Source organism: Brassica napus, chromosome C5, assembly GCF_020379485.1.
Source record: "Brassica napus cultivar Da-Ae chromosome C5, Da-Ae, whole genome shotgun sequence".
In the NCBI taxonomy this organism is placed as follows: domain Eukaryota; kingdom Viridiplantae; phylum Streptophyta; class Magnoliopsida; order Brassicales; family Brassicaceae; genus Brassica; species Brassica napus.
The window spans coordinates 55,899,387-55,923,279 of record NC_063448.1 but is presented as its reverse complement, the minus strand read 5'-3'; the positions used below and the strand labels follow the sequence as shown (position 1 = coordinate 55,923,279).

The window sequence follows — 23,893 nt, the reverse complement described above, 5'->3', positions numbered from 1 at the left end:
TTGCATGAAGAGCACGTAAAAGTGAGACGACCAGAGTCTTATTTATAACCACAAGTTATAGATAGATAGATAACCAAGTCATTAAATGTTACAACATGGCATAAAGTTTCGTGATGATTGGCAAATTGCGTTTAAGAGTTACATTTCGCTTATCTGTTCATAAAGGTTTTATAAAGCCGCAAGTTGTGATGACGGAGCAATATAAGTGTTATGATAGATAGACTCTAAACTGAACTGAAATGTATTTTGATTCCCGTTGTGCCATACCCTTTAGCATATTATAAAATTCACGTGAAAATTTAAGCCATATGATTATATAGATAACGTTATGGTATTTAGGTGCTTTTTTTGTTAGGTCAGAAGTTACTAGTTAATTAGTTTATGCTACAATGGGAGACTAGTTTATACCAATTGTGCAATGTGCATTAGCCGATCAACCTTTGCTTCGGGTGTTTTCTCTTTTTATTTGTAGACTCCATTTCAAGTTATCAAATCAGATAACATAACGTTGTTGTTTTCTTGTTATTCTTTGGTTATATTTGAATATTTCACGTCATTGGTTTATAATGGAAATCCAAATGCAATTGATAAGTTATAAATCATGTATATGGTTGGGCACACACACTGACCCTTATTGGTTTCTAGAGATGTCTCTGTTATTTATTTATTTATAAATATGTTAAAAATCTGTAGAAAATGAAACTATACGAATAATAAAGTGAAGTGTTTACCAACTACCGTAGTTCCAAAGGTTTAACTCTTCCTCAAATACTGAAGCTCTCTTTCGAGAGGCTCCAGTGATGAAATTATAACCGCAAACTCCATAATTAATCGCATATTATAAGCTTTGAAAATTCTGCAAGAGAAATTGATTCCTTTTCCCCGAGGATTTGCTAACACAAGACTGAATGTTTTACTAGAGGAACATTGACTTATTTCAAACATGCTGAGCTCTCCAATCAACAGCAGAATCCTCGTCATCCTCATCATCGCTGGGCGATTCTTCTTCAGTCTTCTTCGGCTTTTTAACTGACCCTTCAGAGGTTTTGCTGCGCTTAGCTAATCTAGCCGCTTTCAGTTCCATCTTCCTCTTCTTCAGAATCTCCACTTTCTCTTTGTATGATCTACAGAAGAAGATAAAACAGAGAAGGCCAAGTATTGACTAAAACAAGTAATTCAACTTCATTCATCTTCATGCTATAACAAACTTGTGTCTCAAATAACCTTTGCTCTCGTTGTTCCTCCTCCTCAATGGTTTCCGCAGCATCAACCTGAAAATTATAGTGCGAAGAGGTTAAGTTAATAAACAGAGCTTAGATGGGGTCAAACAATTTTATTGACAGAAAATTATCAGACCTCTTCTTCTTCCAAGCGACTATCCACTACTTGCAGATCTTCTTGTATCAACTTCTCAAATTCTTTATATTCGTCCCTGTAAAAAGTATCCATGCTTATATAAGTTCACTAAGAGAAAGCTATACTACGAAGACTTTTAGCTAACAGAGGAGAGAACCAGTACATAAAGATCATGACATCTCAAAGTAAGAATGTTAAAGGGAAACAAGAAACTCACTTAATATCTGGTTTGACAAGCTTTATTCCACGGGCAAGCAGGTCAGCTTCTTTATTATCGAAAAAACCAGTGGGAAGGGCTCCCTTCACCACTGTACCAGTCGCCTGCGTCTGACTCTCTTTAGGCTCAATCGTGGGTTTGGTATCTGAAGAATCAGTTTGCTGATTATCGAAGAATCCCTCTGGAAGAGGTCCTTTAGTCTTATTTGTTTCTGAACCTTGATGCACGTTCTTAGGTTTTGACGATTCAACTTCTGCAGATTCTGAACACATATAGTTGACTAATTAGTTTGTTAATTGTTCCACAATAAACATAAGCTTTCCACATTTTACTATGCCATGGAGATAAAATAACAACTAAACACAGATAGTCTATCTAATAAGAGATGTATTCGTTACAACTATTAGTAACAGAGAAAAAAAAAAAATCTAAACCATAAAGGGAAGAGCATAACACATTTACCAGGATGCTTAATAGTAGACTCGAAGAAATTAGGAGGAAGACCAGATGATGTCTGAGAATTGGATGATTTAGCGGTTGAACTTTCAAGTTTGGTTGGCTTAGTTTCAGCAGGTTTGCTACTCCGTTGAACTCCAGCTGCACTAGCCTTTAAATTATCGATTGCCTGTTCCAACATTAAGTTGCAAAAACAAAAAAAAAAAACATAAACAGAGACTATAAGTTACAAAGCCACACCACTATTCAGCAGCAATCCACAATACAAGAGCATGAGTCTTACCTCGTGGTGCTTACGAGAAGCTTGGTGGACATCCCATAGTGATTCAGACTTCAACACGACATTGCACACTCGGCACACAGGCTGGTCTGATTCGTTGTACCTGCAAATCCAATCCCAAAGAAGATTTGTAATCGCTACAACTACAAAGCTCGAGCCCTAACTCCAGCAGCTCAATACACTATTGTTCGATTAGGGGAAGGGGTTTTTACCTAACGAGAGGAGAATCGATGCGGGAGTCTTTCTTCTTGGCGTTGAGTTTGGAGCGGAACAACGCCTTCTTCTTCGCTTGAGCATCCATCACCGAAAAGCGAAGATCTGAGAATCGCACAGACAAACCAGTAGAAAGATTTCACCACACCCGTCCGCGAGAATCAGAATTACTATTTTACGGGTCGGGTCGATCCGATACGGGTTTGAATTTGGGACTTTCCGGCTGATTCTCCGCGATTCAATTCTATTTTACGGGTCGGGTCGATCTGATACGGGTTTGAATTTGGGACTTTCCGGCTGATTCTGGGCCTGGCTCGTTATCTCTTTTCTCTCAGGTACTTAAGTATGTACTATTGACAAAAAAGGCCTTAAACTTGTCAACTTAGATTGCAACATGAATTTGTGAAGAAGACAACCTAATTACAAGCTTTTTTGCATATCATCTTAAAATAATAATAATAATTTAAAAAACCAAAATGTATATTTGATACTAAAAAGTGTGGGTTTTAGTTGTGTTGTCCCGGTGTGGGTTTTAGTTACGGGCATCATGTGAGCTCTAGTATATAGGAATTGTCTTTCATTCCCGGTTGTTGTATTAAAAAGTGTATCCTCTTCCAAAATGGAGAAAAAAAAAAGAATTCGGTACCGAATATATAGAGTTTTAGAATGAGCATAAAGGAGAAATATAACTTCAAAAGAAAAATCAGTTGGTTGTGACATAGTTGTAAAAATAAATGCTTTAATTGGTCACATGGTTCATAAGGTGTGACCATAGCAAAGAATAGGTAACTTCACACATTTGTAAGCCGCAACGCCTCCACGAACAACTCCTTGAGTGAAGCGTTTGAAGCCGCAATTCTCTGCGATGTGATGTCCAACTCTTTACCAGATCTGTGACCAATTACACAACATGCAAACAAAAACAAGTTCAAAAGCTTTGTCCATTGTTGCATTGTGTGTGTGTGTTGGCTTTGTAAAAGTAAACTTACGGATCAAAAATAAGTCCACCAGCTTCTCTAACAATCACAATTCCTGCTGCAATGTCCCTGTGGATTGATATTAATATGATCAAGTCTTGTTTGTGCAAGAGCCAAACTCTTGTGTGATAGGCTGATAGCTAAGCAAAAAAAAAAAAAAAAAAGACATGTTACCATGGACCGCCAAAACCAATTTCATAGAAGATGTCACCCCTTCCACAAGCGACACCGCAGAGGTCCAGTGCGCACGAGCCACCCATCCTCAGGGACCTCACCTGATGAATCAAACAGAAGACAAGGATCATGATTTTTTTTGGCAGAGGTTGGATCCAAAAAATGGAGTTTCCTCTCTCAAATGAACTTTTACCTTGGTTAACAAACTGTTGATTCTGTTGGTAGCATCGTCTAATGTAGCTTTATCTCTTTTAGTGCCCGCCTGTATTCATATAAAGTTATGAGCGGAGGCTTCACAACAGTCTAGTGTAACACAACAAGGGAGACAGCTTTTACCTCTGCTAGGAGCAAAGCGGTTACAAGCTCGCTCTGAGTTGACACTGGAACAAAAAAAAAGAACATTTTTTATTGACCAACAAAATCTATAGAGTGTAAGGTGTGGAAAGAAGAATGTATGTAAAGTTCCAACCTTTGATTGGTTTGCCATTCAAGAAGGCTCCTTTCCCTTGGACACCGGTGAACATCTGTTTAATCATTAGATATTACGTAAAGTTTGAGAGACATCATCGAGCTATATTCATGTCCACAGCATCATCAAGGGAAAGGGAAGTCTTTTACCTCATCCATGATAGGATTATAGACGACGCCAACCACAGGGACTTTCCCAATGGTAAGTCCAATGGAAACACAGACAAAAGGGAACCTGCAGAAACAGCATTTGGTTTTGTTTTTGTAAATGAATTGTGCAGAACGTAATAAACAGTCATTTGAACGGGAATTGAGCTATATATACCCGTGAACGAAGTTAGTAGTCCCATCAAGAGGATCAACGATCCAAGTTGGTTCGTCTGTTAGTTCAGTCACACCATTCGCAGCTGTTGTTTCTTCTCCAATGAACTAATTCATAATAAAATGCTAAACAATCAATACAATACAATGCAATGCAAGGAAGAAGCTAACAAAGAGAGAAGAATAAAAAACCTTGTGATTGGGGAAAAGCTGTTTGAGATGGTTAAACACGAGCTCTTCACATCCTTTATCAGTCTCCGTCACCAGATCCACCTAAAAAAATAGCTATAAAAACATGCCGACATGTTTTAAGGAAACCAATATTGCGACTGTGAGACAGAAAACAAAAAAAAACCTGGCCTTTGTGTTCGACATGTTTGGTCTCGTAAAAGCCTTTACGAATGACCTGCAGAATCAAAACCAAAAGGATCCAGATTTAATATATATGATCAGCCACTCAAGGCAGAGAGAGAGAGAGACCTGTCCAGCTTTTTGAGCGGCATCAACGGCAGCAGCCAAGAACTGATCTAGAGAACCTTCATCAAATGTCACACAACAGCAAAAAAAGTGAGAAAGAGGAAAATCAAAAAGAGGCAACGGAAGAGAATGAGAGTGTCTTTTACCATTTTCAGCCATTTTTCGATGATTGGAGGAGGTTGCGAGGAGACGAAAATAGTAACGCTTTGTGTTTCTAGGTGATTCTGCTAGAAGGAGACACGATAAAAAAAATGTTAGCGGTTTTTTTGTGGTTGGCCACAGAGCGAATATTCGGGGAATCTAATCTCAGTTAAAGCGTTTCCTTAAAAGTTTTGTTCTTTCACCTTATAGAGAGGACTCGAATGGTCGAATCTACGGAAATGCGGAAAGATTTGATCCTCCCTCCAGTGTTCCTCCTCTCCACGATCTGAATCAGTTTTCTCTTATCCGGGTCGGCCCAATTCGAGTGGCCTTTGGGCCTGAGGCTCACTGTATGATAATACATTGTATTACCGAATTAATCTCTACAGAATTACTAGTCAAATTAAAATTTGATTACATTCTACTTCTACAAACTGTATGTTGTTTTTACCCAAACTTTTATAAAGAAAGTCTAGTAAAAAATGGATACATTTACTTATCCTATATTGTATTCGTCTAAATTGCATTGAAATCATCAAATCGTAAATCGTAAGTAAAGGTGCCTAACGTTTGGAAATTGAGCATTGGTTTTTTTTGGAACTAGTGAAGATGTAACTTGTGAGCAACCATCTACCACAAACTACTACTTCATGCGATGTTTATTGATAAAGTATGTTTAAACATTAGTGGTAATATCGTGTTGTTCTAAACAAAGATATACATTCCTATATTTTCATACTACAACTTCAAGTAAATATCTATATACATTGTATTCAAGTGACTCATCTCTACATTCTAAAAGTAAGATTACTTATCTTTGATTTTATTTGGTATCATTTTCTTTCTTCTTATTATTACTTGAATTCCAGTAGATATGTCCTGGATATGTGTTCCGTAATAAAACAATTAGTTAAATAGTTATCAACACGTGGGTTAATTAAGGACGTGTATATATACGAAAATATTATTATAAATATAAAACTTGGACCTTCCTTCTCCACCTCGAAGTCTTCACTCTTCACCTTCCTTCCATTTGCAACTTCTGAGAATCATGAATTTTTCAGGGGTCTTCTTTCTCTTCTTCTTCTTTCTTCTGTCTCCAGCTCTTCTGAGATATGGTTCCGGGTCTGGTCTCGAGTCACTCTCTCGTGGGATGCTAGACTCAGCGAAAGAACCAGAGTTCTTCGAATGGATGAGAGGAATCAGGAGGAGGATCCACGAGAACCCGGAGACAGGGTTCCAGGAGTTCAAAACGAGTCAACTCATTAGAGACGAGCTTGACTTGCTCGGAGTGAAGTATAAATGGCCTGTTGCGAAGACTGGCGTCGTGGCTTGGATCGGATCCGGTTCCAAACCCGTTTTCGGACTCAGAGCCGACATGGACGCACTTCCACTACAGGTTTGTTGTTATGTTTTTTGTTTAGTCTCATCAAAGTTTTGATTTTTTTTTTTTGAATTATTTTTGACTAATTATTATGAAATAATTGATATGGAGAAAAGGAATTAGTGGAGTGGGAATCGAAGAGTAAAGTAGATGGAAAGATGCATGCTTGTGGTCATGATACTCATGTTGCTATGCTTCTTGGTGCTGCTAAGCTTCTTCAGTCCAGAAAACACCTTATCAAGGTCTCTCTCTCTCTCTCTCTCTCTCTCTCTCTCTCTCTCCGTCTATTGCTTGATTCATTCTCAATGCTAGTTAGTGATTCTGATCTCTGTATGTGTGTGAGCTCTTTGATTAGTGTGTGCCCGGCAATCAAAATATCAACTTTATATAAATGGGGCAGACAACAGTGATATGTCATGAATGAAACAGTAGTTCAATGCGTCTACACAGTAGTGATATGTAATGATTGATTTAGTGTTAGCCCAGCAAATTCAAAATGTCAAATTTCTCAGATTTTTATTTTGTTAATTTTTTGGATTCTGAATAAATGAAACTATACTGTGTATATACATACATACACAGAATAGTAATATGTTTGATTTATTTTAGTGTGTATCCAACAATCATATTTGTAACTTTGATCTTGGTCAGATTCTTATCTGGTGAATCTTTAAATGACTAGGATTGCAGGATAATAACCTAAGAGAACACATCAATTATTCACATACAACAAACAATATATTTTATACAAAAAATGGCAGCATCAACAAATTATTTTAGTGTGTATCCAACAATCATATTTGTAACTTTGATCTTGGTCAGATTCTTATCTGATGAATCTTTAAATGACACACAATTATTTTTTTTGGTAAAGGGGACTGTGAAACTAGTGTTTCAACCAGGAGAGGAAGGCTATGGAGGTGCAATTGAAATGCTAAAAGACGACATTCTAGACGACTTAGATGGAATTCTCAGCGTACATGTCTTTCCAACAATCCCATCTGGTGGTATCGGCTCTAGGCCCGGGACCGTTCTTGCAGGCGCAGGAGTGTTCACAGTCACCGTTCACGGTCAAGGTAGCCACGCAGCTACACCACACTTGTCTAAAGACCCGGTTCTTGCTGCTTCTTCAGCCGTTGTCGCCTTGCAACAGATTGTTTCAAGGGAAATGGATCCTCTTGAAGCTGGTGTAAGTTTGTTTAAACATCTTCTTGTTTGACAAAATCAGAATCAAGACACAACGAATGTTTTTTTTTCAGGTGGTTACGGTTGGATACATTCAAGGAGGCCACACTCAAAACGTAATACCGCAGTCTGCAAAATTTGGAGGAACTTTCAGAAGCTTAAGCAACGATGGTCTCCTATTTATCCAAAGACGAATCAAAGAGGTAATCAACTGACCATTGCGTTAGAGGTTCCTTGTTGGATTGACCGTTGGGACTAAATTAATATTACATGTTGTGGTTTCAGCCCGGTGGATTACGGCTTCGGCCTGTACCTTCTAGTGTTCCAAAAAAAAATAAAAAAAATAAAAGAGATTAGTTTACACGTTGTTCTTTACAGTCTTGTTGATAATGATGCTAATGATGTAGATATCGGAAGCACAAGCCGCGGTGTACCAATGCAAAGCAGAAGTAGATTTCGGAGAGAAAGAACCTTCGCTTCACCCGGTAATGAAGAACGACGAGGGGTTGTACGAGCATGGAAAAGAAGTAGCGGAAGCGATGATCGGAAAGAACAACTTCCATGATTTTCCGGTGACGATGGGAGCAGAGGATTTCAGCTTCTTCACTCAGAGGACCAAGGCTGCTATATTCGTGCTTGGGATAAAGAATGAGACGCTAGGTGCTGGTAAGCCGCTTCACTCGCCTTACTTCTTTGTTGACGAAGAAGCTCTTCCTCTTGGAGCAGCTCTTCACGCAGCCATGGCGGTCACTTATTTGGATAAACATGGCAATGACCATGAGGTTAAGACCGAGTTATAGAATGTGTTTTGTAATAATCAACCACCTACTTGTATTGAACTTCTAAGTTTGGTGAGGGTAGGCACATCGGTTAAGTTCCGGTTTGGGATAATTTATTTAATTGAGACTGAGATTTATCCGGTCAGCAAAATCAGTATGTTTTCTAAAAAATATGGTACCAAACATAAGGACAAACAAGAATTAGAGCCAGTGGAATTTCCTGAAACTCCAGCATATTATATACACCACTAATGAGCTTTATGATGAACATGTCTATGACACTTATTCAATGCATTAAAAAAACTAATGAAATGTCAGTGTCACAAATAGAATATTCAAAGCATTAGATGAGAAAATACATAATTTTATAAAAAAAACAATGTCACATTCAGGCACTTTTTAGCTTTTGTCAACGGTTGGGTTAGACATTATCTCACAAATACTAGCTTGTTTTTTTTTTATCTCACCCAACCTGAACAAAAAAAAAACATAAAGAAACAAAACAGAATGATTGGAGCTAAACATAAAGAAACAGCTGTCGTTTAACTTTAAAACGTCTACAAAACATTACTGCAGCCTGTAATAACAGTACTTTATCATCACATCATGCAATGCGAACGACCCATTTAATCGTTACTATTCATGACCTTGTTATTAGTAAAGTTAATTATTACCGTAACATCATAGTTGTCATAATTAAATTACATAAGATTCTCTTTACTTTTTCATCAAAAAGGAAAAATCTCAAACCCGTAAGTTTTTATTTTTTCCCATCTTCTTCTTCTTCTACAATTATAGTCACTTTCTTTGGCCGGCGTTAGTGGAAGAGCTCAAACTCTTTTATAAAAAAACCTCTCCTTCAATTCAACCATCTGTCTCTCTCTCTCTCTCTCTCTCTCTCTTCAAACCAAGGAGAAGATGAAGAAGGGCTCTCTCTTCGTCTTCTTCCTCTTCCTCGCGGCGGTGACTTCAGATCTAGACTCCGACCGGCGAGCGTTACTCCTCCTCCGCAACAGCGTCCGTGGCCGTCCCTTGCTATGGAACACGAGCGCCTCCTCTCCTTGCGCCTGGCACGGAGTCCACTGCGATTCGGGTCGGGTCACCACCCTCCGATTACCCGGAGCGGGTTTGTTCGGCTCGTTGCCTCTCGGAGGAATCGGTAATCTGACTCAGCTCCAGACGCTTTCTCTCCGATTCAACTCGCTCTCCGGTCCAATCCCCTCGGATTTCTCCAACCTCGCTCTCCTCCGTTACTTGTATCTCCAAGGTAACGCATTCTCCGGCGAGATTCCGCCGTTTTTGTTCACGCTTCCAAGCATTATCAGAATCAATCTCGGGGAGAATCGATTCTCGGGTCGGATCCCGGATAATGTTAATAACGCGACCCGGTTGGTTACGCTTTATTTAGAGAAGAATCAGCTCACCGGTTCGATCCCTGAGATTACAATCACTCTTCAGCAATTTAATGTCTCTTCTAATCAGTTAAACGGGTCGGTTCCGGATTCTCTCTCGGGTTTTCCCCAATCCGCTTTCGAAGGGAACACTCTCTGTGGGAAGCCGTTAAACCCTTGCGAAGGCGACGCCGAAACCCCTAATTCGCCGCCGGTTTCTCCGCCGTCTCCGCCGGGGAAGAAAGATAGCGACAAGCTATCCGCCGGAGCCATCGCCGGGATCGTGATCGGATCTGTCGCCGGTCTGTTGCTGCTTCTCTTGATTATCTTCTGTCTCTGCAGGAAGAAAAAAGGAGAAGAGAACGGTCAGCCGAGAAACGTCGAAGCTCCCGTCGCCGCCGCGACCTCCGCCGCTGTACACAAGGAATCATCGGCGGCTAACGTCCCTCCGGCGAAGGCGTCGGGGAGCGGCGGCGGCGCGGTGAGTAAGGACTTGACGTTTTTCGTGAAGTCATTCGGGGAATTCGATTTGGATGGGTTGCTGAAGGCTTCGGCTGAGGTTCTTGGGAAAGGGACGGTTGGGTCTTCGTATAAGGCGAGCTTTGAGCATGGTTTGGTGGTTGCTGTGAAACGGTTACGAGACGTTGTGGTGCCTGAGAAGGATTTTAGAGAGAGGTTGCAGGTTTTGGGATCGATGAGTCATCCTAATCTCGTGACCCTCATCGCTTATTACTTTAGTCCCGACGAGAAGCTTCTTGTCTCTGAGTACATGTCTAGAGGAAGCTTGTCTGCCCTATTGCACGGTACATATCCTACTTCTTAGTTTAGCTAATGCTAAGTTGTGGTTGGTAGTTAGTTGATCTTGATAGGATTGGTTTACGTTTTTGATTTGTAGGGAACAAAGGTAATGGGAGGGCTCCGTTGAACTGGGAAACTAGAGCTGGTATAGCATTGGGAGCTGCAAGAGCGATTAGTTATCTCCATTCGCGTGATTCGACAACTTCTCATGGAAACATCAAGTCTTCGAACATACTCTTGTCTAATTCATATGAAGCTAAGGTTTCTGATTACGGTCTAGCGCCTATCATTAGCTCCACATCTGCGCCTAACCGTATCGATGGCTACCGTGCCCCTGAAGTCACTGATGCGCGTAAAATCTCTCAAAAAGCTGATGTTTACAGCTTCGGTGTCCTAATCCTCGAACTACTCACAGGTAACAAACAATTAGAGCACTTATCCTGTTGACTGTATTTTTGCTATTGACATTGAGGACCTTTTAACATGGTACATTGCATTACAGGGAAGTCTCCAACACATCAGCAATTAACCGAAGAAGGTGTAGATTTGCCAAGATGGGTCCAATCCATTACTGATCAACAATCACCATCTCAAGTGTTTGATCCGGAGCTCGCCGGGCACCAATCAGAGGGCAATGAGAACATGATCCGTCTCTTGAAGATTGCTATAAGTTGTACAGCGCAGTACCCTGATAGTCGTCCTTTCATGGCCGATGTTACCAGACTCATCGAGGAGGTTTCGCATTCATCTGGCTCCCCAAATCCTATATCTGGCTGAGTTTTGCTGGTGGGGGTCTTAATTGGTTGATTTCAAAATTGTTTGCGGCTAAAACTGCATTTTCTTGAATAGTTCATACGTCCTCCCCGCCTTTTTTTCCTTGTTTGTTCGTGTCTTACTTTTGTTCGTTAATTCTTGAGCCTCAAATTGAGATGACACTTTGATGATTTTTTTCTTCTATTTTTCTTAATTCAATTTTTTAAAAGATTAAACAACAAATATTGATGCTGCCATTTTTTGTATAAATATATTATTGGTTGTGTGTGAATAATTTAGTGTGTTGTCTTGGGTTCTGATCCTATAATAATTTAGTGTGTTGTCTTGGGTTCTGATCCTATAATCCTAGTCAATGATTTGCCGAAACAATAAAGTCAGAGATATTATTTTTCTTGCCGTCCAATAGTTTTTTATTATACGTATCTAAATCAATTCTAATAAACATTTCACATATACTACAAAATCGGATGTTACAAATAATCTCTATGGGAGTTGTTCACGAGGAATTCAAATTGATTGGGTTTCTCTTTCATATTTTTTTTTGTTTTGTTTTTACTAAATAGTGATTTGTTCTCTATTTTTTTATACTCCTTCCATTCCAAAATATATGATGTTTTAGAGAATTTTTGATGTTTCAAAATAGATGATGTTTTTATATTTTTATATTAATTTTAGTTTTATTGGAAACTGTGTGATCAATGGTGCTTTATAATTATTTTGATGATTGGCTACAGTAATTTGAATTTATATTTTTAATGTTACTTTTTAAGGTAAAAGTGGATTAATTCTTAATTCTTGTGCCATCAACCAAAATTTCAAGTATTTTGAAACAGAGGGAGTATAGTTAGATCTTATCATTTTTCCCTAACTTGTATATCTTATATTGGAAACTATATTTATTAAGTTTATGAAATATGATGTGAACTAATAAAACATCATAATCCCCCCATTAATTAATACTGTAACTAGATCAAGTATAAGATATATATATATATATATATATATATATATATATATATATAATATTTTAATTTATATGTTTATTGTAATATATAAATTATTACTTAACTTTAGTTTAAAGTTGTATCTATTTATTTCACTTTTTCTCATATCTAAAGTAATATTTACTATTATTAATATTTCATAAAAATATTTTATTATGATGAATACCTATATATAAATATAATACTATGATACATGCATTTAAAAGAATTAAATATGAGTATTTCAAATACATATATGCACAAAAATATATAGTAATTTCACTTTCATTGTAAAAATTTGGTAAATACAAAATAAAGTTAGATATTGTGCATATGCATTAATTTTTTATGTCATTCAAGTAGAAAGATAGATAAAATTATAATAAAATATTTATAATAGTGTACTATTAGTAAATATGAATAGAACAATCAATATAATTTAAAAAAAGAATAATACTAACTAATAATATAAACATGTTTGTAAATACACAAAAAGATGATATCCAAATATTAATTTTTTAAAGAGAATAATTTTATAAAAGTCTAAATAGGAAAAATAATAAAGCATATTTTGAATAAAATTTCATATAAAATGCCTATAAACCAATTATACTTCATTATCTTAAAACTAGTATAAAATAATATTAATTATTAATACAAATTCGCGTGCAGCGCAAGTTGAAAATCTAGCGTAGGAAAAAAAAAAGAGTAATGAATCATGCCACAATTAACTAAAAAATAACTCACGTTTCCATTTACTTTAAGTTTCATTATCATGAGAAGTTGGAAACCACTCCGTACACCGCAAGAACAATGACATTTTAGAATGACATCAAACTTATGTACTTAATATATCTATAAAATGTCATTGTTCTTGCGGTGTAAGGAGTGGTTTCCAACTTCTCATGATAACGGGAGAGGCAATACATTCGTCGCAGTTTCATATTATTATTTTTTTGTTTTTTTTGCTTTAGTTTAAAATGGCAACTCCGATTTAAAGGCACAACGACAGAATTTCGTAGAAGGCCACCAAAAAATGAACTGGCCCAAATATACGGGCGAAAACAATAATTCACAGTGGGTAAAGCCCATACTTTTATAGCTCAACGGCCCAAGAATAGGTGGCAAAACGACAAAATTATCATAAATCACTAATGGTACTTGTTATATACTACTTATAAAAAACGGTTTGGCTGCTTTTGCATTGTTGCTGATTTTAAATCTGCCTGCATTCGTTGATATAAACGCAGGAATATTGCGCTATGTTTAACAAGCAATGTTACCTTTAAAATTGGCCTCGGCACTCGGCAGGCAGTAACACCAAAGATGAGTAAGGTTTACTTGTTCTTTTGTTCTAAAGTCTAAACCGAGCTGATTCATAAATTAAACAAATTAAAATTAAAATATGCACTGTACATGTGAAACACACACATCATATAATGGATGTCATATTGTAGTTTCAGAAAAGAAATAGCAGAATATGAAATGATCTAATCACTAAACCAAAAGTGTAAAAGGTTCTAAAGCAACTTTCTGTGTTCATCTTCGTTCATTGAATGTGCTCAAAAGCTTAGATGAGTCATACTTTGTGTCCACCATTGAATGTGCTTCACAGTTCACAGTCAGTTGTTTTGTTTTTTTCTATTGTAATTTACATCTAAATAATTTATATTTAAGCAACCCTTCACGTATACAATCATTGACAACCCATGTAAAACCACACAATAGTCTGGACTCAGTAAATTTGTAAATCAGTCAGAAGAAAACTACAAGTTCTTACTTACAAACGTCTAAACCACATAAACGCCTGGACATTGTATGCTTGCTTAATTCAATATTAAGAAGCTGAAAATAAATTAAAAATTGTAGATGGATCAGATTAGACATTGCTATCAGATTAGTCTAATCGATCAGGCTGCGTAGCGTTGTGTTAGGAAAAGTACTTCTGAATAACTTTAACCACGTACTGTATATCACTTTATGTTACTTTTTCCCTTTAAAAAGTATATAAAGTAAAACAGAATAATTCAGGTTAGGTATAAAGAAGTACGGTGCAATTGTACAACATTCACGGAAGAAAAATCCAAAGGGCACAGAAACAAAAGACCTTTTAGCTTTAGTTGTGTTTTGTCATTGTCTCGTCATCTTTCATCCTTCAGTTCTTCGTTCTGGGAAACCAAGTATTTGCGTGCCTTTCTCCTTTTTCCATTTATGTAAGATAGTAACCTATTCACTGAATATAAGATATAAAACAGAGAAATGAAAAACCAAGAAATGTGTTTATATATTTTAGAGTGAGCTATCATCCACCATATGAATCATTCTACTAATATTCTAATTTGCTTCAAATTGTTTATTTGTAAATATGTAAAAGAGAAGGTTGATTTGGCTAAGGAACTTCATAAAATATATGTTTTGTTTGAATGATTTCCAAATAATAAAGATTAAATAAAGAAGAAGAAGACAAATATAAGAAGAATGGCTACTTGGCTGTAATGTGTGGTACTGCAACATTTTGCTTCTACACGTAATCCCGAACACACCTACTTCTCACGCCAATTATTGTTATATTTTTGGTTCTATAAACATAAACATTTTGTGATAAAGTTTAATGTTATTTTTGTCAACCTTATCATTTTATATATATGTTGTGTGATGTATATGATACGATGTCTGCTGTACTTTTGTTCATTTAGTGAGCCGAGTGGTCCTCCTCTGAATATTATCTAACTAGGTGTTTTGCCCGTACTTACGGGCTTAAGCATTTCATAACTATTTATTAATATATGCATTACTAAATAAGCAATTATAATGATAAATTATTCTTTTATTTTTTATTTAAAAATTCGTACTTATTATAATTTTTTGAATTTTTTTGTATACTATATTTAACATTAAAAAATAAATGTTAGAAATCACTCAATGCTATATTTTCAATTATATAAATTAATAATTTATATTGATTAATATAAATATGTTATTAAAATATATTTTAGGATAACAACACAATATATATAGGAATTATCTTTTATTTTAAAATATATTTTTTTAGATTTTAGATAATTCTTATTATTATTAGTGTTAATAACTTACCTTGAAAAAATTAAAATTTGTTTTTATTTTAGCTAATTTTTATATTTTATTCATTAAGGGTAGCATCATATTTAACCGCTCTAACCAATCAAAATATCATTTTTGAAGATCCCAGAATGAATCTCTAAAAATTTCTTCAGAAACTTGTTTGGTAAGTAAGAAGGAAAATCATTACACGAAGTAATGCTTGTCATTTGATAAAACGGATTTGTCCTATACTATGTTGCATAATTCACAAGTGTAAAATTGCTTATAAAAAGTTAGATAATCTTACATGAACTAAAAACAGAAATCTTACATGAACTAAAAACATACATCATCAAAAATAATATTGTAGTGTACTCACAATTGCATCTTCAAGAACCATTTCAATGGAGACAACTTTTTTTTATCTCCACAACTTCCACAATTTCATAACGCACACCTTTAATTTGTAACTATTGTTCCCTGGTTTAATATCATCAATAAATACTAAAGTAGTTGGCTTTCCACGTAGATGAGACATGTTTTGCACTGAGTAAAAAACGCTATTTAGATATTAGAAGTTTGATTTTGAAGCTTTTAAGGACATGGGGATTAACTTACGTATATATATACAGCCTCGGTTAAATAGTTTGTTTTATTTAGAAAGTTAAGTCCAATGATAATAAGGATAATAATAATAATAAAGAATAAAGATAGAAGATGGAAACAAAACGTATGTTGAAATCAACCAAATCATATAATCAAAAGGAGATATACCTCATTCTTGAAATCTTCATATACGAATTATTTTAGATATATAGATAATTTTGTCTAAATAAATTAATTAAATAAAAAATAGTATATATAAAAATTATTCATTAAGGGTAATATAGATATTAACCGCTCTAACTTTTAACGTGAGAGCTTCGTTGCAAAATTTTACTTCGCAAATAATAGTATAGATTCATTTTTGGGGGTTGATAAAATACATAAATGGACATTACAACTTGCATCATTCACATATGGTAAAACACACAGTTTGTTTTAGGGGATCCATTTGTTTTAACTCTGTAGTAACCACGCACAATTTGACTGTCAACAAGACATGAAAAGTTGAAAACACTCTAGATATCTAACAAATTTGTGGATCGTGTATCTATAAACCAGACACAATGACTAACCATTTCTTATAAAGTAATTAAGAAGATACGTATATTGAAATAGTCCTAAAGTTTTATTATTATAAGTTTAACCAACCAAGGCAAGATTTATGTTAAAAATGCTGATAGTAGACATAAAAATTGATCAAGTTTCTAAATAATTGAAAATAAAAGTTAATTAATTACAGTTTTATTATTAAAAAAAAAGTGGAGGATAAAAAAATAGAATCCACTATATATAAAGGCGTCATCATCTAAACTAAACTCCACGCCCTAAAAAAAATCAGAGATTCTAGTTTTCATACTTCTCTCTCTCTTAATACGATTCTGATTCTATTTTTCTCACCTACCATTGAAAAGTCTCCCGTAGATCTCTTCTCCTTCTTCTGCTATGGGCCACGGAACAATGGCGACACCACCGACCACCACCATCACCCCCACCAAGACGACGCTCGTGTTCACGTACGGAACTCTAAAGAGAGGATTCTCGAACCACGTCCTGATGCAAGATCTGATCCGATCAGGCGACGCATCTTTAAAAGGAGTCTACCAAACGCTAGAGAAATATCCCCTCGTCTGCGGACCATACCGAGTCCCTTTCCTCCTCAACAAGCCTGGAACGGGCCATCGCGTGACGGGAGAGCTTTACGCGGTCTCTCCTCGCGGTCTCTCGCGTCTCGACGAGCTCGAAGGGATCACCAGGGGACATTACGTGAGGCAACCGATCCGTCTAGCTGCTGCTGAGAAAGAAGGAGGAGATCTGGAAGCAGAGCATGCGACGTCGTCGTGCGTGGTGGAGGCGTATTACGCGCACAAGAGCTACGAGGAGGAGCTGTGGAAGAGGAATGGAGGGAGATCGTTCGGCGCGTACACGGAGAACGAAGCGCGTGGATATGTGAAGCGTAAGGATCGGCCGCAGCATCTTACCTTCTTGGACCATATCCGTATTTTCGTTTCTTCTCCATGTGACTAATTTCGATTATTCCCTCTCTCTCATTTTTATTTTTTATAGTATATCTTTTTCTAGGGAAATTAAATAAGAAAGTACAAACGCAAACCACTAGTTTCATCTATTCTAACGGGTCCCATTTGTTCGTCGTAGCCGTACAACGGTTGTTGTTATTAGTTGTTACCGATGAACATTTGATTAGAGATTCCGTGCTTGTTGTCTGGATGTAAACCGTAACATAGTGTCCGGTCAGTCAGTGTCTTTACTTCGGGTTCTGTTTTTAATATCTCGTATCCGTACGCAATCTTTGTTTCTTTTCTTATAAAGCGAATGTGTTGTTTATCTGATTTGGCTCGTCACGCTATGAACTCTTCCAGTGCTAATAGTAATTTATTTGAGCCTAGTTATTTGATATTTTTATCTACAATTTGCATTTTCAATATGAATCAGACAATAACATATTTCAAAAGATCTCACGTAGTCAAAGCCGTTGCCCAGGTCACCAAAATCTGCAAAGGAGAAAATTTGTAACATTTTTGTTTGACAATACTTTAACTAATATATATAACTATAGCCGGTTAGTCCTTTTCTGAATAGTTCACCAACTCCAGTTGACATGTGTAGCAAGTACGAGACTAGTTCAGGACGTAACGTAGAATATTGTTAGCCCGAATGCTACATAATGGTATTCGTTTATCTATTAGTCTTTCGTTAAAGGATGTTGCGGGCTAGGTTTAAGTTTTTGGGTGTTAAGATTATAATTCTAACTGTTTAACCAATGAGTGATGATTACTAAATTATGGCCCAGCCCAAAATTTGGCTCGGTTTTGGACTTCAAATATGGGCCGAGTCAGTTACTACCCTTAAGACACGGATTTTAGCAAGCATAAAACCATAAGTATAGTCTTAAAGCCATAGGTTGTTGTACCGTGGGGCCTTTTTCTTGTAGAAAATACCATTGACAATTTGACATCTTTAATTTAAAACTTAAAACCTATCTAATGAAAGCATAGAGCTTTATCGTTTCAAAGTTTAAACAAGAAGCAAATAAAGAAATTGGTTAGATAGTGTTGGATGAGATGATTATGGATATGACTGGAGTTACCAACCATAGTTAGAGCTTACTTATTTTGGTGGTTACTAATCACTAAGCTGGTTTGACTTATTTTTTTTGCAACAAACTAAAAGTAGACAACACATGTTGAACATTATTTCAGATACGTGTTTATTATGAACATTTGGACGGGTAACCACATTTTCTCTTTCACATTAACTATCTTTAATAGTAGAGGTTTTAATTTTAATAATGTTTCATTTAAAAACCGCACTTGGATCGGACTAACGATATTTTCTATTCCACATTAACGTATAGGTTTTAATTTTATTTAATGATTTTCATTTTACTTAGTTTTCTCGCTCGAATTAGTTTAGTTTAGTCTTCACCCCTAATCTCACGTTTAAGTGTATGATTAATAAAAAAATATTTATTGTTTTATACGTTATATTTAGTCATAATTGTTTGCGTTTATCTCGTAGGATCGGAATGCGAATCGGAACTTTTGTTGTTTAAATTTTATTTTATATTTTTAATATAATTAATGCTTTATTTCGCTTTATAGGATGAGTGAAGAGTGTGGCCACTCTGGAGACATAACCCCACCAACTTCCATCATTCTCTCTGTTGGTTCATCAATCGTTTCCTTAATCTGATGAACTGAATCATTGTGTCTCTCTCTCTTGATCTCTACTCAAACATGGCAACCCAGTTTTCATGAGCAAAATTTGATTTTTCAAAGCTCCCAAGATTCAAAAGTTTATCACTGTAGCAGCAGGAGCAAACTGAAACTGTGTGGCTATGGCTTCTAAGATTAAGTAAGCTTCTCCTTTCGATTCAAAGATGTGTCTTTTACGTCGGTTGATGTTCTCGTCGATTTTAAATTCCGATCTGGGTGTTTGATAATTTTTTTTCCTTCCGAAACAGAGCTTCTCTGAGGCTTTTCTTTTGTTATTGTCTCTGGTCGGAGTAGATCTAATAGGTCTGGGGTTTATGGTTTATTTGTAGCACATGATCATTGTTTACTACTCGTCTGATTGTAGTTTTTAAAAAAATCTTATTAAGCTGATTCAATTATATATATATATTTTAATTACAATTCCCTGTCGAGTTCTTAGCTCTTGTCTTTATCTTGATTTTTTTTAATTTGATTTCTATTTTGTTCTTGTATCCGGAGGGAGAGAGACACGTCTCTTTTAGTTCTTTGTTTCTTATTCTATTTAATCAGTGTTTATCTTTAATTTGGTTGATCTATGAATCAGAAGCGGGGAAAGATTCTATTGATAGATACAAGCATTGGTTAATTCATGATGCTTCTTGTATATTTATTGTGATATGTTTCCTGTGAGCTGAGATTTTCATAATTGTGTTGTTTCAATTATATGAAGCTTGTACTTGTACCATACCAAGCATGATTAAGTTTTTCATCAATGGACCATAAACTGAGATCTGTATGCAGTATAGTTCATAGTAGAGAATCACTGTCTCTGATGCATTCAATGTTATTGTGCTAGTGTTATTTTCATTCCAAAAAAAAAAAAATATTGTGCTAGTGTTACTAATCACTCACTAGCATTGTCAGTGTGTGCATTTAAAAAAAAAAGATCATGGTTTTGTCAGTTAATATCTCACTTGTCTCCTTTGCTTGCCTGATGAGACTTTTGGTTGATATCTGAAACAGAAGTGGTGCATCCGAAACGACTCTGAGCAAATCATCTCCAGGATCTCTAAGAGTGCCTAAACTGAGTCGGGTAATGACAAGATCTGAACCTAATTCTCCTTCACCCACTCAGCATTCACGACTTGACCGCTCTTCTGCTAACTCAAAGCCTTCTACTGAAAAGAGGTCTCCCAAGGTTCCAACTCCACCAGAGGTAAGTGTGTCACCAAAACATTGTATCTTAAATTTAGTAAGTTTTTTCGTTGCTGGTCTTAAGTTACTATGCTTTTAACTGTTGATATCCATTGTTATTGTGTAATGATTGTTTGCAGAAAACTCAAACACGTGCTGTGAAAGCATCAGAGTCGCAACCTCGGTTGATCCAGATTAAGGAAGATCTAAGGAAAGCGAATGAGCTGATAGCATCCCTTGAAAACGAAAAAGCTAAAGCACTTGATGAGCTTAAACAAGTGCGGAGAGACGCCGAAGAGGCGTCAGAGAAGCTTGAAGAGGCTTTAAAAGCTCAGATAAAGGCCGAGGAGAATTTTGAAATCCAGAAATTTGAGGCTGTTGAGGCAGGGATAGAGGCAGTTCAGAGAAAAGAAGAAGAAATGAAGAAAGAAATCGAGAACGTCAAGAAACAACACGCCTCTGAAGCTTCATCAGCTCTTCTTTCCGCCACCCGGGAGCTGGAGAGAGTCAGCCAAGAGCTGGCGGCGGCCAACGACGCCAAGAGCAAGGTCCAGAGTGAAGCACATGATGCCACCAAGATGGCTGCGATCCACGCGGAGAAAGTGGAGATCTTATCATCTGAGCTGATACGGTTAAAGGCTTTGCTTGACTCCACCAGGGAGAAAGAAACAATCTCCAACAAGGAGATTGCTTCGAAGCTAGGAGCAGAGATAGTGGTCTTGAAAAGAGAGCTTGAGAACGCGAGAGGATTCGAAGCAAAGGTCAATGAGCTAGAGAGTGTCATCGAGAGGCTTAAGGAAGAGTTACAATCTGTAAAGACGGCGGAGACTTACGCACAGAGCTCAGCTGAAGAGTGGCGTAACAAAGCAGAAGAGTTGGAGGAACAGTTAGAGGAAGCTGAGGAGGTTAAGAGATCTGCATTGGTTTCTTTGGTATCTATGACGAAGCAGCTGGAAGAAAGCAATGGTAGATTGCAGGATATGGAGTCTGAAGTTAGTGATCTCAAGGAGAAGATCAGGTTACTGGAGACGGTGGTTGCTAGGAAGAAGGAGGATCTTGAGGAATCTGAAGAGAGGCTAAGTGTTGCAGAAGAAGAATTATCAAAGGCCGAGAAAGTGGCGGTTAGATTGAAGAACGAGCTTGAAACTGTGAAGGAGGAGAAGAGTCAGGCGTTAAAGAAGGAGCGAGATGCTACCTCAAGTGTTCAAGTGCTCTTGGAAGAGAAAAACAAGTTATTATCAGAGCTGGAGAGCTCAAAAGAAGAAGAGGAGAAGAGCAAGAAAGCTATGGAGAGTTTAGCTTCAGCGTTGCACGAGGTGTCGTGCGAAGCACGTGAGTTGAGAGATCTGAAGCTTGTCATGAAAGCAACGAGCGAAAAGTACGAGAAGATGCTCGAGGAGGCGAGGCAGGAGATCGATGTTCTTGTCAACGCGGTGGAGCAGACCAAGAAGGAGTTCGAGAGCTCGGTGGTGGATTGGGAGACGAGGGAAGCGGGGTTGGTTAGCCACGTGAAGAAGTTCGACGAGGAGGTTTCTTCGATGGGGAAGGAGATGATTAGGTTGGGGAACCTGGTGAAGAGGACTAAAGAAGAAGCTGACGCGGCGTGGAAGAAAGAGTCTGAGATGAGAGATGGGTTGAAAGAGGTGGAAGACGAGGTGGTTTATCTTCAGGAGACTCTCAGGGAAGAGAGAGCTGAGAGGTTGAAACTGAATGAGAAGATGTTGGATAAAGAAACTGAGTTTCAAAGCGTTGTTCGTGAGAATGATTTGTTGAGAGTGAAGCAGGAGGGTTCTTTGAAGAGGATTGATGAGTTAGAGGAAGCATTGGCCAAGAAAGATAGAGGTGAGGTCAGTGAGAGCGAGAAGGAGTATGATTTGCTTCCGAATGTGGTTGAGTTCTCTGAGGAGAATGGTCATAGAAGTGGTGCAGAAGAGAAGAAAGATGATAGTAGAGTTGAAGTTGAGTTTAAAATGTGGGAAAGTTGTGAGATTGAGAAGAAAGAAGCTTTCCCTAAAGGGAAAGAGGATCCAAAAGAAGAAGTGGAAGACGAAAGAGAGAGAACCTCACCGGAAAACATGAAAGAAAGAAGAGAAGAGCAGGTGGTGAATGAGGAGAAGGAGAAGAAGATTAAGAAGAAGACTCTGTTTGGTAAAGTTGGGAACCTTCTCAAGAAGAAAGGACCACCTGTGAATCAGAGATAAAATGAAAACATCTCTTTGATTTTTTACTAAAGTTTTTTTTTTTTGTGGTATTGATTATTACATAATGCAGATACACGTCCCTCTTCATCATTTTGACTTCTTCCTAATGTGTTGTTATATTTTCTTGTTTTGGGTTTATGGCTTTCTGAAATAGGGTTTTGTGTTCAGTTGTTTGGTTATGATTCTTTTCTTTTTTACGATTTGTTTTTGACCTATTGCGTTCTTCGTTCTTCTGTCATCAACAAACTCAGAACAATGTTTATGTAAAGGTTTTTGAGTTATTCTTTCTCATAAGCAAAAAAAGGTCACGGCTTCCAGAGATTAACTGCCAAACAAGACCTCTTAAAGCAATCAGGGATCCCTTTCCTTTTGACAATTAGGTTTTCTTCTAACGTAATGCTTCTTCCAGTCACTACTGAGTCCAGCCTTCAACTCCCATCAGGGAATCAGGGATCATCTTCCTCCACTTTCCTCACCTTTTCTCTGTTCTCTATAGCCAACAACAAAAAAACACACATTTAGGAGAAGGAAAGCGACATTTTTTTTTTTTTTGAGCAACACGACATCATTTCATGTTTTAGGGATGTTTCCTTTTTAGTTCAAATTAGACCCGAACATTTTACCAGGACTCGAGGACTCGATCCAAAATCGACCCGATTTTTCGGGTAGAAACCGAACCGATCTTTTTTATCCTATTGGATCTTGTTGTGGAGAGACTCGAGTGAAATATCCGAAAACCCGAAATTTCTAGTATATATTAGATATATATGGGTGTTTTAATATATTTTTGGTATTATGGATATTTTTTTAAGTTTCTGATTTAAGTTTTCGGGTATGATTTTGGGTTTCGGATAAAAAAATTAGATTCTTAAAAATATAATTCTGATTATCAGATAAAATTTTGGGTATTTTTCATGTCTTCGGGTCAGATTTTAGATAAAATTTCTCATATTTTTCAAGTATTTAAATATTTTCAAGTATTTTTGTGTGTTTTGGTATTTTTTGGGACCGGACCCGATATGATTCGAACCAAACTCGACCCGAAACCGGACCGAATCTAACCGACAAACTCTAATTATCCTATTGGGTCAAACTATCTAAGACCCGAACCGATCTCAGATCCGACAGGACTGAACCGAACCCAAACCTATAAATTCTAATTACCCTATTGGGTAGGGCTGTTCAATATGGCAAAACCGAACCGTACCGAACAGTACCGAACCGAGCCGATCTGAAATAGATAATA

General features: G+C 37.0%; 6 protein-coding genes across 6 annotated transcripts; 4 read left to right on the top strand and 2 right to left on the bottom strand.

Moving 5' to 3' along the window:
• Positions 1-824: 824 nt before the first annotated feature.
• On the bottom strand, positions 825-2,750 carry LOC106453197 (protein ABA AND ROS SENSITIVE 1). The gene is made up of 7 exons (XM_048758282.1): positions 2,522-2,750; positions 2,313-2,412; positions 2,036-2,198; positions 1,574-1,835; positions 1,357-1,432; positions 1,225-1,271; positions 825-1,124 (listed from the first exon to the last, which is right to left on the bottom strand). Exons 1-7 carry the CDS (start codon positions 2,608-2,610, stop codon positions 938-940), a joined length of 924 nt encoding a protein of 307 aa, XP_048614239.1. The 5' UTR covers positions 2,611-2,750; the 3' UTR covers positions 825-937.
• A 439-nt stretch (positions 2,751-3,189) lies between these two features.
• Positions 3,190-5,348, bottom strand: LOC106453198 (inositol-phosphate phosphatase). Its single transcript, XM_048758283.1, has 13 exons — positions 5,284-5,348; positions 5,086-5,163; positions 4,943-4,998; positions 4,818-4,868; positions 4,655-4,735; positions 4,467-4,570; positions 4,292-4,376; positions 4,143-4,197; positions 4,010-4,053; positions 3,867-3,935; positions 3,674-3,774; positions 3,512-3,568; positions 3,190-3,413 (listed from the first exon to the last, which is right to left on the bottom strand). The coding sequence occupies exons 2-13, from the start codon at positions 5,096-5,098 to the stop codon at positions 3,314-3,316; spliced, it is 816 nt and encodes a 271-aa protein (XP_048614240.1). The 5' UTR covers positions 5,099-5,163; positions 5,284-5,348; the 3' UTR covers positions 3,190-3,313.
• Positions 5,349-6,071: 723 nt separating this feature from the next.
• On the top strand, positions 6,072-8,579 carry LOC106453199 (IAA-amino acid hydrolase ILR1-like). Its single transcript, XM_048758281.1, has 5 exons — positions 6,072-6,479; positions 6,581-6,706; positions 7,339-7,653; positions 7,724-7,852; positions 8,057-8,579. Exons 1-5 carry the CDS (start codon positions 6,132-6,134, stop codon positions 8,447-8,449), a joined length of 1,311 nt encoding a protein of 436 aa, XP_048614238.1. The 5' UTR covers positions 6,072-6,131; the 3' UTR covers positions 8,450-8,579.
• A 598-nt stretch (positions 8,580-9,177) lies between these two features.
• Positions 9,178-11,563, top strand: LOC106453203 (probable inactive receptor kinase At3g02880). The gene is made up of 3 exons (XM_013895462.3): positions 9,178-10,622; positions 10,715-11,032; positions 11,120-11,563. Exons 1-3 carry the CDS (start codon positions 9,347-9,349, stop codon positions 11,392-11,394), a joined length of 1,869 nt encoding a protein of 622 aa, XP_013750916.2. The 5' UTR covers positions 9,178-9,346; the 3' UTR covers positions 11,395-11,563.
• Positions 11,564-16,735: 5,172 nt separating this feature from the next.
• On the top strand, positions 16,736-17,882 carry LOC125587554 (putative gamma-glutamylcyclotransferase At3g02910). The gene has a single exon (XM_048758280.1). The coding sequence runs from the start codon at positions 16,983-16,985 to the stop codon at positions 17,562-17,564; it is 582 nt and encodes a 193-aa protein (XP_048614237.1). The 5' UTR covers positions 16,736-16,982; the 3' UTR covers positions 17,565-17,882.
• A 1,279-nt stretch (positions 17,883-19,161) lies between these two features.
• On the top strand, positions 19,162-22,928 carry LOC125587553 (WEB family protein At3g02930, chloroplastic-like). Its single transcript, XM_048758279.1, has 3 exons — positions 19,162-19,412; positions 20,276-20,468; positions 20,587-22,928. The coding sequence occupies exons 1-3, from the start codon at positions 19,396-19,398 to the stop codon at positions 22,645-22,647; spliced, it is 2,271 nt and encodes a 756-aa protein (XP_048614236.1). The 5' UTR covers positions 19,162-19,395; the 3' UTR covers positions 22,648-22,928.
• Positions 22,929-23,893: the final 965 nt, after the last annotated feature.